General features: G+C 37.2%; 1 protein-coding gene across 3 annotated transcripts in view; it reads left to right on the forward strand.

The window, feature by feature from the left end:
• The window catches only part of SLC2A9 (solute carrier family 2 member 9), a 115,138-nt gene that overhangs the window by 39,229 nt on the left and 60,504 nt on the right, over positions 1–15,405 (forward strand). For all 3 annotated transcript variants that reach the window (XM_021396259.1, XM_021396256.1, XM_021396258.1), the window contains 3 exons: positions 1,466–1,590; positions 2,876–3,021; positions 14,465–14,597. In XM_021396259.1, the coding sequence (XP_021251934.1) occupies positions 1,466–1,590; positions 2,876–3,021; positions 14,465–14,597 (404 nt within the window). The remainder of the gene's footprint in view (positions 1–1,465; positions 1,591–2,875; positions 3,022–14,464; positions 14,598–15,405) is intronic.

A 15,405-nucleotide genomic window follows, 5' to 3' on the forward strand; every position in this document is an offset into this window, starting at 1 on the left:
TCCCTGCGATGAACAGGGATACCTGCAGCTGGATAAGGTTGCTCAGAGCCCCATCCAGCCTGGCCTTGAAGGTCTTCAGGGATGGGGTTTTCACCACCTCTCTGGGCAACCTGTGCCAGTAACTCACCACCCTGCCTGTAATAAGCTTCTTCCTTATATCCAGTCTAAATCTCCTCTCTTTTAGTTTGAAACCATTTCCCCTTGTCCTATCACAAAAGACTCTGCTAAAGAGTCTGTCTAGTTCTTTCTTATAGTCCCCCTTTAGATACTGAAAGGCCACTATACCTCATACACGATTCTGCTTGGGAATTTTAAGAAGCTTTTCAGTCACTCGCAGGCTGTAATTTAGCAAAAAAAGCCACTTAAATCCATACCAGTGGGGAAGCAACAGAATGTGTATAAGATAGTAGTGATTGTCTGAGTTGGGGAGGTTTTCTATTTAATATTTCAATTGAAGATAGTTGCAGCAGAGCTACTGACCTTATATCTTTTACCAGGCTTCTTCTGTAAGTTCAGAAAGAGACCCTGCATGTCAGTGCTCAGATCTGACTGCCTGAGGCCTATGAAATGCTACATATAATTTCTTTAAGAAAATGTTTTGTTCTGCAGAAGTTATGAGACTTATGAATCAGTGTTGAATGAATGAGTCCTCAAATTTGAGCACAAGATTCTGTAAAATGAAAACTCTTAGAAATACTTCCAGTGGCATAGCGTGAATGAGAAATGGGGATGTTTTGAAATTTTTAAAATATATTTTCATGTCTTTCTTCGTGTTTTCTGTTTTCATTTAATAAAGCAAATTTTTTTCATAAAATACAGCTTTGAAATTTTTTTCTCAGTTTGACTATTATACAATGAAATAACTCAAAATCAGGAAAAAAACTGAAGATTTAAACCAATATTTTGGTTACTGTCAAGACTTTTGGGAAGAGATTGATTTTTTCTTTCACTACTGTAAGCCTAAGTGTTTTTTTTTTTCTAACACTACAAGTAGTTATTTTCCTCAGTGTATATTTTTAATGCGATGGGTTAAAGTTTGGAAGTTCTCAAAATGGCAAAACCTACATGTAAAATAAAAATGCTTATAGTTAAATTAGCTTATTGCAAGTGGAAGTAGATTCACTGGTTCCTACACACATAGAAATCCAGAACAGCTTTATTTTTGCCCTTATACAGAGTTTCAAGCGTGGCTCTTGGGTTCTTAGGGTGTGTACCTTCAAAGTACAGCTCTCCTGTTGAACATGATTTTGTTTATTTTAAAGCTATGGTATAGATTTGGAATTATATGTGTTTACATATAGTATTGTGCTTTGGAACTCTACACAGTGTATACAAGACACCATTTGTTAGGCCCTTTTTCGATTTACTTAAAGTTGTTTAAGTATAATAACCTAGAGTGCTTGGAATATGACAAGATTTGTCTGTAATGGTGCTGATACCAACACAAAATATATTCTCTCCTCAGGAAATGTACGCTGTTGCTCAACAACGTCTTTGCAGTAACAGCTGCACTACTGATGTCACTCTCTCAGTTGGCGGGATCATTTGAAATGCTCATACTGGGCCGCATTATAATGGGAGTTGATGCAGGTAAGCTTTTATCAAGCTGTATGTAACTGTAATGCCTGTACCACACATAACCTTTCTCACCTCCATTAGTTAGACTTTTCTTTACATTAAAGAAGCATTTTTGTGGCTAGACACACTGGGACATAACAGTAGAACAAGAGTTGGAGTATCTGGCATTCAGTGAAGACACTATAATTGTCCCTAGCTGCTGGGTCCATCTTGATTGTTTCTTCCCCTTTCCTCCCTCTGCCCCCACAGAGTATGCAATGAAATTTCTTTTGCTGTGAGGATGTAGCCTGTTTATTAAAGCTGCTTGTTCCTGTGTGTTTGGACGTTGTTGGATCTGATTCTAGTAGCAGTAGGCTTAAGGAGGTTTGGACATTGCCATTCACTCCTAGCAATGTTGTCTTCTCAGTTTAAAAGTGACTCATAGAAGCACCTCTGCACCAGAGTAGTCCTGCAGCTGGCAATGAAGTTCTCAGCAACTTTACAGGCTGCTAAATGGTTGAAAGTTTGCCTGATGCAGAGGCAGATTTGATTACTTGATTAGATTCATCATGATTCAATGATTCTAAGGTGGTTTTACCGTATCTGTATAATTACATGAACCTAAGCAGTGGGAAGTGTTTTGGCTTTTGTATCGCTAAACCTCAGTTCTAGCAAACTTTGGCTATGGTGTTCATAAGCAAAACTACAGTTCTTTAAACGTGGATATGTGTTTTACTTACAATGTGCAACTTATGGGTAATTTTGATGCTAGCTGTTGACTTTTGTCTCAGATTACCAGCAGATGATTGAATGTTTAGGAGCTATTTCAATATGAGTCAACATGCACAACCAGGGCCATGCATTTGTTTTCTCCTGGTTTTGAGCAGCATTCTCACCCTTGTTTTATGCCTTCTATTAAAAGTTCTTTGCAGTGGTAAGCCTGTATTGAGAGGAATGTCTGGTAATAATGTTTATGGTAAAAATGTTGCATTTGATACTGTCTGCTCTCTGTGCCTGATGTTTTTTTTCTTCTTTACCAGCACCAGTATAAACTGTAATTTCCTTCCTTTCTGATGAACAAATTAAAAACATAAAATCCACTCTTGTGGTGATTCTTATCCCTCAATAACCTTTGCTGCTTCTCTTCAAATATTGGCCTGCACACATCACTGTAGATCTACAACAGAGATCATCAATCCCATGGCTGCTAAGTGGTGTAAGAGTAGCTAGACTCCTTTCAATAGATGTTCGTTTTGTGGTTGGTATATTGAAAAGGTGGTATGACAATTTATGCATTTTTCTCCCCCTTCCTTTGTAGGCATTTCCTTGAGTGCCCTTCCCATGTATTTGAGCGAAATATCTCCTAAGGAAATCCGTGGTTCACTGGGTCAGGTTACAGCAATTTTCATCTGTATTGGTGTTTTCACTGGGCAAGTCTTGGGGCTGCCAGAGATATTTGGGACAGTAAGTATTCAACAGACTTCTTATCTCCAAGTATTCTTTGAAAATGCAAAATATTCTGTGAAAGAATGCAAGCCTATACAAAGAGCTATATTTTGATATTTTGACGGAGTTACTTATAAAAGTGTAAAACAGCTCAGCTGCTTTCTTGTTCTGAAGCACTTTGGAAAGTGGTTTCTCCCATGTCATTTAAAAGTGTGTGTATGACTGAGTTTGGTAGACATGGCAAGCAATTTTAACAGCTTGAGCAGCTTGTATGTATAGATGCATGTTTTCCCATCCCATTCTCTTACCTGATATACATTTATTCATGCTGATTTCCGGTGTCTCTGAAAATCACGGAAATGCTTGGGAGTTTTTGCATATTCTATTTACAATTTTTCAAAGATATAATTGAAAATATTTGCTTAGTACAAGAACCTGATTCTTGTCCAATGATTACAGCACTTCTTTAATACATTCATACTTTGGAAATGAAGGAATAGAATTAACATATACTCTTCTGTTAGGAGGATATCTGTTCTTAAACAGAAAATAGTCTTGCACCCATAGGCTGAAATTAACTTAGTGGCCACTGGATGTCGTCATTACTCTGAAAAAATGAAGTTGAGATTTATTCAGGGTGGCACTTGGAAGTACTTTTGAACCAGAGGTGGGTTTTCAAGACAAAGCAGAGGAAATGTCTGTAGCAATCCTCTTACAATGAAACCTAAACTAAGAATCCCTTCTGACAACCCGTAAAAGTAGTAAATAGTTGAAAAGTGAGGAGAGTTTCTCCATCCAAATTCAGCTTCTTTGTAAACACACTGTAGCATGCTCCCTGATTTTTTTTTTTGTCTGATCAGTTCTCCTATTCTGTCCTTTTATCTTTGGACTCATTCATCTTGTTGAGCTCTCCTGAAGGCAAATGTTTTGCTTCAACTTACCTTTTAGTTGAAGTACATCTTACTTTCCTCTCTGCTCCTTTAAAGCAACAGACCTTAGGTAAAAGCCTAAACTGGCTTTCATTTTATTGCCTGCCTTCTACAATGTCCCTTTTCTTGCCTTGAAAGCCAGAGTTTTACAAAAGAGTGTATTAAATGTCAAGAAGCTGATTTGGCTACTTATTGTCAGCTCTTAAGTGGTAGATTTTATTTAAAAACAAATCAAACAAACAAACCACTTTTAAAGACAAGGCATCACGTGAAAATTCTTACTTCTTTGCTAGATCTTTGGGATATTTTGAATAGGATCTACCTATTCCTTGGTTTCATGTCACTCTTGCTCTTTTTGTTTCTATTCTCCTCTTCTCTTTCTCTCTCAATTTTTGTCCCTTCCAAATTAAGAGGATTGCAATTCTGCTTCTGCAAAATGGTTCAGTATACTGTTAGTAAATATTACACCATGGAAAGAGGAAATATACTTCATCAGTAAAATTATTCATTTTCAAGATGAGTAACATCAGTCTGTGAAAGGAGCAAAGTTTTGGCCTGTGTTGTTCTAATGAAATTATAGCAGTTAGATTGATTTTTCTAGTTGGTATGTGGGTGTATTTTCCTTTTAATACATTAATAAAATTTAGCACTGGTGGGAGGAAACCTCAGGCTGTTTGAAATGATTCCCCAATGACATCTTATCCCTCTTTAAGGGCTCTACCTAATTTTCTGTTGGTTTCAGTCAAGCCAGGATTTTATTCCATAGTTTTGTGTGATGTTCCCTGGATATCAGTAAGAGTTTTGCAAAAGGAATGAGCAATTGCAAGAGGAAATTGCTCCAGAGGGTGCATGTTATGAGTTCACTTCTGTTGAAGCTGGAAAGAGTGAAATGTGGTGTCCTCCTTCAGCGTTCTTCAGTTCTTGCAATGCTTTCCTCCTCCTCTCTATGGCAAACATCTCAATTGCTCTCAAACTTCTGTCTCTATGTTTAAATGTATTTAAAAGTACATTCAAGATGTTTGTTGTCTGCTTTCTAGATACCAACTTCTTGCCAATTAATATTGTGACTTCTCTTTAGTAATGATGTAAAAGCTTATCGAACTGTTCCCAGATCACTATTTTTTTTCTCCTCTTTCTTTTGCTGGAGAAATCTTTTACACATTTGAAGTGAAGACAGTATTCCAGATCCACAGCCACTATATTTCAGAGATAGCTACATGTTCACAGTGTCTTCTAAATGATTTCACTTGTAATTGATTTCCTCAGAATTCTGAAGTGATTTCCATTATAACTTAGGCCAAGGTTGTAACATGACATTCTGCAGTATAATTCTACATTCCTAAAATTTATACATTTTTTATAGAAACTTGAGAAGGAAGCTCCGATCTGTAGGAGCTTGTCGTCCGTGATAAGCTTTCTGTATAACTGCTGACATTAGTATCTGGAAAAACACCTTTGTTAAGTCGGTCTAGTAATGATCAGCTTTTTTTATTATGATTTAAAGCCTCACTGAAATTTTCACTATTTTTATTGTTGCTCTGTGGTAGGTTGCTTTTTTTTTTTCTATCAGAATCGATATTAAATAATGATAGTTAGAAATATTTATCTTCTGCCATTGTTTCATAACAGCTTTCTTGTGAGGTCTGTCCTGTGTACTGCTTGTAACTTGAGCAAGTATTGAGGTTATTAATCGTAGTATCTAAGCTGTGATGCTTTTGAAGAAAGGAGAGACAAAGGCTGAGCTGGACATCTTGCTGGAAGAGACTGTTGGGAGCAGGAATAGACATGAGGAGGGCTGCAAATTTGGCCAACCTCCCCTCTTACAAGAGGAGACGATAAGAACATTGCATGCTTGTCTGAAGAAATAGAGGGAAGGGAGAGGAACTGACTGCACCTTATTATTTTAGAAGGAAGAACTAGAGAGGAAATAGACTTGCTTAATCTCAAAGATAACGCTGCTAACAAGAAGTGTTCTATGTGAGAAACTGCTTGCTGAAATTCAACAGAGTGATGTTTGGAAAAGACTCCTGGCTGAAGTAGCTTGAGCAGAAAATTTAACTTTTAAATTGGAGCTTGATGCATTTATCTGGATTATATGTGGTTGTTGCCTTCAGTAGTTCTGTGGAAGTCTTTCCACAGAAAAGGATTTATATAGGCTTTGGGGCATAGCCGTACAAGCTTTTATTAGCAACCTAATTGGTAACTTCTTCACTTATTGAATGCAACAGTGTTCATTTAAATGTGGAAAAGTGATGAAAATAGCTCTGAAGCTCTGAGTATTACTTGAGGCAATTCAGAAAGTGCTTACTGCTCATTGTGTCAAGTAGGTTAAGCAGCCCCATAGTGATTTTTAACAGACTTTTATTTATAAAACTAGTACAGATGAAGCAGGAGGCATGTCCACAGATCCAGACTTGGTGCTGGGGGCCAATGGTCAGGTTTCAGTTCTTTGGCTGTGTTACTGCAGTCAGTGAATGCAACTCTGATAGTTTCTGAGTTCATGCAGAAAATGTGTGAAGCACCGAAGTTAAAGAGTAGGAGAGGAAGTGCTCCCCTGTGCCACACAGTCCAATTTCCTACTTTCTACACAATTTATGTCATGATTTTCTCCTTCAGAAATATTATCAAGATTTGTATTACAGTTAATTGCTTGTTTCCTATCACATCAGCCTTCCTTAGCGTTTTACTGGAAGTGGTTGAGAATCTCATCATTTCTTTCTTTTCTCTTTTTGTAACCAATTCTGTCAGTTTATTTTCATTGCTTTTTTGATCAAATATTATTTATCCCTTCATATCTCTGTTTTTTTCCCCATCTGCCCCATCTCTCCTGATGTCTGTGTTAATAAAATATCCCGAATATCCTGAGTAAGAAGGGACCCACAAGGATCACCGAATCCAACTCCTGGCTCCACACAGGACCCATTCACCAAAATTACAGCAAAGCTTTTCATTCAAAGCTCTGATTCTGACATGTCATAGCCTACGGTAAACCACGACAACTATATCTCTGTTGAGGCTTGGGAGACTGTACTGTGGTAAAGCTGTCTGATGATCAGAATACAGAGTGCAAATACAACCATAAAACACAAGAAAAAGCAGCAAGTTATTTGATGCCTATTTAGGACACTTAGACAGAATTACTCATCATTCTCACGCTTGCGTGCGGTCCTCTAATTAATTAAAGGAGCTGTATTCTTCTTGGTCTGGGTTCCTTTATTGGTTTAAACAAGAAATTAGAGCTTTTTAGGACACAGGCCACATATTATTCTCCTTTTATTGTCAAACAGCTAAAAAAGGTTTTTTAAAATTCTGCTCAAGTTCACACATGACTGATTTCCAGACCGCATGGACATAGGTCTATGTTAAGTCCTTGATAGTATATCAGGATGTTTGACCCCCAATTCCTTAGCAACAGTTAACAACAGTTCTGCCTATCTTCTGAAGAGGCCAAATCTGGACAGGAAAAACAAGCAGACTGAGATCCTCCTTGGAAAAATTTCATAATGAGTTGCTACAGGGAAGAAAAGGTGATATCTGGAGGTCTTGTTGAGTCATGTGACTGCCTGATGCTCTGCAGCATGGATATCAGGAAAGGCTCCTCACTCGAGGGTGATCAGGCACTGCAACTGGCTCCCCAGGGCACTGGTCATGGTACCAAGCTGCCAGAGTTTAGGAAATGTGTGGACAACGTTCTCAGACATAGGGTCTGGTTTTTAGTGGTCCTGTGTGGAGCCAGGAGTTGAACTCGATGATCCTTGTGGGTCCCTTCCAACTTGGGATATTCTATGACTCTACTGTGAGGACAGCATACTCGTTTTTATTTGCTAGCACCTCATTTTAGCCTTCTGTATTCTAGAGCTGTTAATCCATTAGGAAGCCATGGCGACTGCAGATGACAACCTGGTGCTGGCCCACAGGAACGGAATCATGTTATCTGCCATAACATGAGCACTGAATTTCTGCTACTGGCTACAAGATTATTTAATCTAGGACATTTTTGCTTATATAGTGTGTACAGCTTTCTGCATATTGGAGGAGAAAACAGACATTTACGACAAGCAGAAAGTGTTTCAGGCCTGTCATTGTTAAAACACTGCCCTTCAGGTGTTTCCTCTTTCTTTCTGAGATTCTGCAATTAAATCAGCCGGAGAATTTTTCTGACAGATTGTTCCCTACAGATCCTTTGCCAGTGCATTGTCAGCTTCAGTTCTGAAAGTTCAAATGCGCACTTATGATCTTGAGGGAATATTCTCTAGCCTAATTCTGGCATATTCCATGTATTTTCAGGTATTTCTGTAGCTATGTTTCTCCGGCATGTAAGTCTGTGTTCCACTCCAAAGCTTTTCCTTAGCATGTTAACATTTTTTAAATGCTGTAGACTGTAGATTCAGTATCTTTTTGTATAGCTATAAGTAATGGGGAAAAAATATATGTATGAATTCAGGACAGGTAAAACTGGAATTGTTGCTGCAACTTCCCCTGTGGCTGCCTGGCTCCGGCTGCTGCTCAGACCAGAACAGATGTCTGCTGTAGGTAGGCCAATGGAAAAGTAGATTTTGTTTAATTCAGAAACTCCCATTATATACACTTCAAGTCTTTCTAGATCATACTTGTCCAGCTAGATTACACTGTTTCATAGTGGGTAGCATGTCATCCTAAAAACACTGCTAAATACACAGTTAATCGAACAGGAAAATTCCTGATCATTCATCTCTTGAATGAAGGTAGTTTTGGTCATCCCATTTTAACAAGAGCAATACATGGTGCAGGAGAAAGCAGCAGTGATCAAAGGTAGGAAGTGTCTTGCTGAGGAGAAAAAGCTGTGTGAAGATTTAGGAGCTCTTATTAACAGCCCCATATTGGGTAAGCAGAGTTAAACAGTTTGCTTTCTGAATAGACCTTAAGTGGCACACTGCCTTCTTTTAGATTATTCTTCGCCTCCACTAGATACATTCAGAATTTGCTAAATTTTGCTGAATTTTATCTATACTGCAGCAGTACTATGTGTCTGGTAAGGAAAGATTACTATAATGAGTCCCTTTCAACTTAGTTCTTCATCCAAGTTGGAAAAGTGATTTTTTTCAAATAAACTCGAAGAACTTCTGTAGATCCCTGGTCAAACTGTAATGAATTACAAGACCCCTTGAAAATCACATATTTGAAGTGATAGACAGCTGTGCACTTAGAAAAGTTTGCATAGGAATCTTTCATGCTGTTTTACCAAGTTCTTTCAAAAATACTCCTTCACTTGCACTAGAAAAGTGATGCAATGGGTAGTTTTACAGACTGTGTTGCTGAAGGCTGTTCTTTGCCTTTACTTGTCAAAACTCCATTAAATGTTTTTATTTCCTTGTTAGACTCTTGATTTGGATTCAAGGATTCCTTAAAAACTCTCTGTATATCATAAATGAGAAAAGAAAGCAATTCAGAATTGCTCTGGTGACCCACAGCCTGTAGATGGACACCAATGACAAAATTGTGATATGCTCTTCAAAAAGACCTCGCACATTCGCTCTATGACACAAAGTATGAAACAATCAGTCTTCCTCATACTGTTATGTGAGCTCTTTTGTTCTATATCTCTCTCTTCCCCTCGAACCACGCAGTAACTATGCTTAAAGGAATTAATCTTTCAAGTTTTGAGTGAGAATTTACGTATTATCAAAATGTAGAATCAAGAGCTCTTGTAGCAATAAGAAAGAGAGAAATACTTATGCCAGTGAACTCTTGCAATTCTGTGTTGAAATGAAAGCAGCTAATGCCTCCTGGACGCATGCTGTTTGCAGAATAGGAAATCATGGCTTTGTTGCTTCCATTGCAGTAAGAAAGGGACATACACTAATCTAGTGTTTTCCAGGGTCCATCTCTAATTTCCAGCATGTGCTATTTGTGATTTCAAATATCTAGCTGTGTAGACTGGAAAAAATATAACACTTTCATTATGTCTAGTTATATTCTAGAAGTAAATAAAGTGGAACAAAGTCTTATTGGAGGCTACTAGTGGTGTACCCCAGGGATCAACACTAGCGTACCTTAAATGTCCCCACAGGACTAGCAGATGTGACGCACAAAACCCAGGAGTCCTGCATCCTTCTGGGGCTGCAGTGGGATGCTTCAAGGCAGCCAGAAGTTACAGTAGATATGATTTTTTTTGTGTGTGTGTGATTATATTTTGCCAAAATAAAGTTACAAATGTTCCTGTGAGGTGGCAGGACTGTTATGCTTTTAAAAAATATTTTAAAATTATTTGTCTATTGAGTTAACAGAACCTATAGCAGTTATATATTTCCTCACTCAGTTTTTTTGTTCCTATTATGTGTCTTGTATTAGGAGATTTAATTGGCCTCAAGATTTTTTCCCGAAATGAGTAGCCACGTATAGGGCAACACAGCACATCTTCCGAATTCTGCTTTATGACTCTGATAACAATTCAATTACATCTTTTTTTTTAAATTTTTATATGTCTGTGTATATTCTTAGCCTTTTCTGTGTTGAAAGTCTTATCACTTTATCAATAAGAATTTTCTAATTAACAGAAATATTAAATGTAACCAATACTTAAATAGGCCATTGAACTTCATACAGTCCAATAGTTCAACAGTTAGCAGTGCCTATTGACATTTTCCACATGCCAGTTTCTTTTCCACCTCTTAACTTGTATAGTATATTGTATTTTCTACATTTTAGCCCATAATTCTCTGACATAATAACATTTGCTTTACTGTATTCTAATACAATTTAATCTTCTCTAATCAACAAACCCAAGTCATGTTCTATACTTTTTTTTTGTCTCCATGTATTTCTGCAGCTTTGCACTTTATTATATCAACCTTTTAGTATGTGGTTGTCAAACTTGCTCCACTACTTAGCTGTCTTTTGTAAATAGATCAAAGCTGGGTTTTTACTGTCTCAGCCTAAGCAAATATTCACAATGTGACAGTTCAAAATTGAAATCATACCATCTTGACATGTTATTTGTACCAGTTCTAATCAGGTGATGAGTCAAGTCCTCTGTAATTAAAATATTTAATGCTCTTCTAAGTTTTTTGTGAGATAAAATGTGATGGGGTTGTTTTCTTTTCTCTCAGTAATGTCTATATTCTTCTCCTTAGTGACAACTGAGGCAAAGCACTGAAGTGGCTTCCAAGTCATGCCTAAAATGTCTTTTGTCTTCATTTTCTTATTGCTTATGAGCATTGTCCCAGAACAGGTTCTATTTCTACTTAAAAAGGGCAGGGTGCTTTTCCTTTCAGTGCTTTCTTTAATTCCTTGTCTAATTCAGCTTGATTTTCTGCAATTGGTATTTATGCTTTCATACTAACAAATGTAGCTCTTTTAAACTCGGTTTAGTCCTAATATTTCTTTTCTGTATAGAGATGAAGAATCTGAATTTAGATAACACAAATTAACAGAAAAAAAAGTAGAACTCATGTTCTGTAGTAGAACTGAATAGGCGCCATTTGAAACCTTATGAAATGGATGGAAACATTTCCACTGATTTCAGGCACTTACCAATGTGGGTTTTTTTTTTCTATAATATACAGACTCTGTTAAAAATAAAATAAATTTCTTAACTTTTCCTATCAAAACAAAATGTTTACTCCATACCTAAAGGGCAAAACAGCAGTTTCATCACAGCCATATGAGTTCAATTAGATTAGAAAATTCAGGGATGATCAAAATTCCTTTCAGAATGTGAAAGTATATTTGATTGTTTTATCTCAAGTTCTTTTTAGAAGTTAGCGTAATAAAAAGTAAATCAGAAATCCTTCATAGAGGAAATAAAGGAAGCTCAGTGTTTTATGAGGTGAAAATTTTATTATACTGTCAGGGTCTGTTATTTACTGTGAAGGGTAAGTTCAGAAGTTCAATCTTATTTATAGTTATTTCAAAATAACACTTTCAGAAGAGTTACCTGAGAGAAAAGTGAACTAGAAAACCATGCACTCTGGGAGACTTCGAAAAGGGTGAAAGATTATTCCAAGCAAGTCCCAATAGGTTAGCAGAAAATTAATCATAATAATACATAGTAGGGACTTTTTTTATATAACTTTAAGAAATGTCCTTGGTATTGTAGAAAGAACATACAGGAAATATGATGTGATGATAAAGAGTAAGCTTTTTTTTTTTTATATAGAGGTATTGTAAGAAGATCTTAAGCCTTATAAATTTACATAGTATGTAGCAAGAGTATTCATATTACAGGAAGTAATGATAGAGACTAAATAGAATTTTCTTTTACAACTTTGTCTAAAATAAATGTCTGCTTCCAGGCAGATTTAGACTACAGCTTTAGAAAACAGTGCCTGTTTTCTTAAGTTTCTTTGCATCAGGAGCTTGTTTTGTATATGTGATTTATTAACGGTTCTTAAAGTCTTAATGTAAGTTTAATTTTCTCATTTTCAAAATGAGACTGATGATCATTCAGCCTTGATGCTTGTATATTAGATAGAGTTCTTCACTCAGCTGAATTTAAAATTAATAGATAAAAGTGTGAAGGAACAGGATCTTGAAGTCCTCATGGTAACAAAAGCTTCGAGGGGACTGCTAAGACTGATATTTGAATTCTTTGAAAAATTCCTTTCTCAAGTTGTTTTACTCTTGACAGACATTTAAACAAAAACAACCTGTCACTGGAAGTACAGCAGAGAAGACTGATTAGGAGATACCCCTCTCATTCTGCCTGCAGGTGTTAAGTTACCCCGTATCCCAGCTCAGGTTCTGGGCTTGGATTACATCTCATAGTGTGCTGCGTGCTCTGTTTGAGCAGTTGTATTGCTGAAGTGGGAGAACATAAAATAAAAACTGCCAACAAAAAGTAGCCTGGGGCCTTCTGATCTTTGATTTGACTGTGGTAAATTATATTGAAATAAAATTTAGTCAGATCTGTTTAGGGAAAATTTGGGGTCTGAATAGATTCATTTTGAGGGAGAAACTGGATCCAAACTCCCTGTGCCTTTCAGAGTTCAATCAGACAGAATGCAGTGCAATCTGCTTTTGATCTAGCCAAGCTTTTGAAGATGTGCTAGACATTATGCCTGAGCAGTAGGTGCACTGAAGACTCAGCAGGCTTTTCAATTAAGGACTAATTCTCAGATTAGAAAGAATTGAGCTAAATAGATGAATGATGAACTTTAAGGAGAAAACTACTGAAGAAAAATGCATCTTGGCATTAGATAACTGAAAGAAAAGATATCTTAAGAACATGGACTGATATGATAGCAGGCCACTTTGCTGCAGAAAATAATACTTCAGGCAACTTTCTTCTCCAGCTACTTGTTAGCATCTTCTTTTCAGAGTAAGCCCAGGGAGATAGATAAGCTCTCCTTACTGCTTCTCCCAACCCTTTCCTCAAATAGCTTTCCTCAGGTTGCCCTTTACAGCTAGTTATAAATGATGAGTATGTTTGTGGTAGACAACTTTGTTTTAGTCAATTTAAAAGAAAATAGAGAAAGTCAAGTTCTGTCTGAAAACTGCCAGTGGTTGAGCAGTTTCATATGATTTGGTTTGGACAGTGCAGCTCCTTGTACTTTTCACCTGCACTGAGATGAGTCTCTGGCAGTCACTGGCAGTAGGAGGGATTGTAGGAAACAGATCATCTGTGCTTTGTGTTGCTGGGTGTGCTGCAGGTTGCCTTTGTGCTTCACATCCTGGGTGGAGAGGTCCAGGAGACCACTTGCAAGGCAACAGGGAAGTACGTTCTATATTTCATGGATTTGGAAACAAGAAAAATTGAGCTGGGAACTGGGATAGCTAATTCAAACTGGGAAAAAGTTTAACATGTTAGTCTTAGTTACACTACTGTAAAAGAGAAGACTTCTTCAAGGTCCCATGATTAGGCAATCAGGATGGGTGAAACCCATTTTTTACACTTTAATTAGCATGGAAGCCAGTTAAAGAAGTAGAATAATTGACTGCAACTTACTGCAGATCAGCTGATGTTATCAGGATTTTACCCATGCTACAGTTGGAGCACTAAGCCATTTCTTTCTTTGGCCAATGAGATTAAAGTAAGAGACAGCCTGCAGCTATATCTAACTAAGAGAATCGTAGAATCATAAATATCCTGAGTTGGAAGGGACACACAAGGATCATGGAGTCCAACCCCAGCCTCCACACAGGATCACCCAAAATTCAAACTCTCTGTTTTCTTGAAGATTGTGTGATATTAGTGCAAATGAGGATGACTTGTAGAGTACATATTTGAGTATATATAAAGATTTGTGTGTGTGATTGTTAATGCCAAAGGAAAGGAAAAACATGTTAAGTGATGCTGTTTTCCAGCTCCCCTGCCTCTCTTTCCATGCTCAGTCAGTTGATGACCTAAATTCTGTCTTCCTCATCCCTTGAGGACAGAGATCTAAGAGAAAAGTGTTCAGACTCCTTACTGAGCTCAGGCAGAAGATGTTACCCTGCTCATTGGCACAATATGTCAAATGATGATCTTACACCACCTTGCACCAAAGTTATTTTTGTTCCTAGTTTCACTATGAGAGTGTACAACTGACTATCATATTTGCATTTGTTTGTAGGAATCTCGGTGGCCTTTTTTGTTTGGAGTGATCGTTGTTCCTGCGTTGGTACAAGTAGTGATTCTGCCTTTTCTTCCTGAAAGTCCTCGTTACCTGCTACTTGAAAAACATAATACCAGTAAGGCAGAAAAAGGTATGATGTGTTACTTGGATTATTGTAAGAAAGCTTTTTTTTTTTTTTTTAGGGATGAAGGCTGGAAAGGAATTTTTATATTACAGTGAAAGCAAAATATTCCAAGTGTAAATATTTTCTTGGCAATTATTTTTCCCTTGCCTTTTCCATTTGTTTTTGTATGTCACTAAAAATAACTGTTGCTTTGTTGTTTTTTTCTATACATGAATTTCTCCAGCAAGCTAACTTATATAACATTATGCTTGGTGATAGAAACTCAAATCACGCTCCTGCTATGTGTTAGACACTACATGCAATGTTCATTTGGAAGTGAAAGACGATTTCAGTTTTTGTGTATAGTATTTACAATTTCCTAATGAAAACAATTTTTTTCTGGATTTTGCTCCATAGTGACTTTGTTTACCACATGTTTTGTGACTCAATAACCTTTGTTAGTTTAATAAAAAAAGCACTTATTTTTCTGAAAATTTTCAGTGCTCCCATATTGCTTGCTTCAGTTTCACAGACACAGACCAGAATATTTTGCTCTTAACTTATATTCTATGCATGCATGTTATCACAGATTCTGTATACTCTGTCCCTTTGAAATAACTGTGGCCAGTTACAGTCTCCAGTACAACAGCTACAGCTGGTAGTGGTGACACCATGTCTCAATAACAGTAATGTTGCTATCCAGGAAACTGCCTCTTCAGCCTCACATTGGTTCAGTAGGTCCTGAAAAATCTGCATAGAGTTCCTTCTGTTCCTGCGTGAGCATTTGGGGGACCCTCCAGGTGCAAACTTTGTGATATTCCAAGGTTGCCACCAC

This window comes from Numida meleagris, chromosome 4, assembly GCF_002078875.1.
Source record: "Numida meleagris isolate 19003 breed g44 Domestic line chromosome 4, NumMel1.0, whole genome shotgun sequence".
Taxonomy (NCBI): domain Eukaryota; kingdom Metazoa; phylum Chordata; class Aves; order Galliformes; family Numididae; genus Numida; species Numida meleagris.